This window comes from Morus notabilis, unplaced genomic scaffold, assembly GCF_000414095.1.
Source record: "Morus notabilis unplaced genomic scaffold, ASM41409v2 Scaffold89, whole genome shotgun sequence".
Lineage (NCBI taxonomy): Eukaryota > Viridiplantae > Streptophyta > Magnoliopsida > Rosales > Moraceae > Morus > Morus notabilis.
Window position 1 is genome coordinate 267857 of NW_010357100.1, and position 402 is coordinate 268258.

Below are 402 nucleotides of genomic sequence, written 5' to 3' on the forward strand. Positions count from 1 at the left end.
ATGCTTGGCCTGAACCTGAGCGTGGCGTCCTCCGACACGGCGTCGGATTCCGCGGAGAAGCTTCTCGAAAGCTCCTTCAGCTTCGACGACGACTACTACTGCTCCTCCTCCTCCGAAGTCGATCGCGTTCGGACGATCGACCTCTTCCCGATCACCGGAGGGGATCCGTCGGAGAAGGAGAAGAATTCTTCCTCGTCGTCGCGGAGGGAGTGGCTAGGGTTGTCGACGAATGCGACGGCGTCATTCTGGGAGGGGAGTTTCGGAGGTCCGACGCCGGCGGCGGTGGCGGCGATGAAAAAGAGCCGGCGAGGACCGAGGTCGCGGAGCTCGCAGTACCGAGGCGTCACGTTTTATCGAAGGACGGGACGATGGGAATCTCAGATCTGGTTTGTGATTGGCTGA

The 402-nt window shown here is 60.9% G+C and overlaps 1 protein-coding gene across 1 annotated transcript; it reads left to right on the forward strand.

Moving 5' to 3' along the window:
- On the forward strand, window positions 1-402 carry LOC21401387 (ethylene-responsive transcription factor RAP2-7). Its single transcript, XM_010089089.1, has one exon. The coding sequence runs from the start codon at window positions 1-3 to the stop codon at window positions 400-402; it is 402 nt and encodes a 133-aa protein (XP_010087391.1).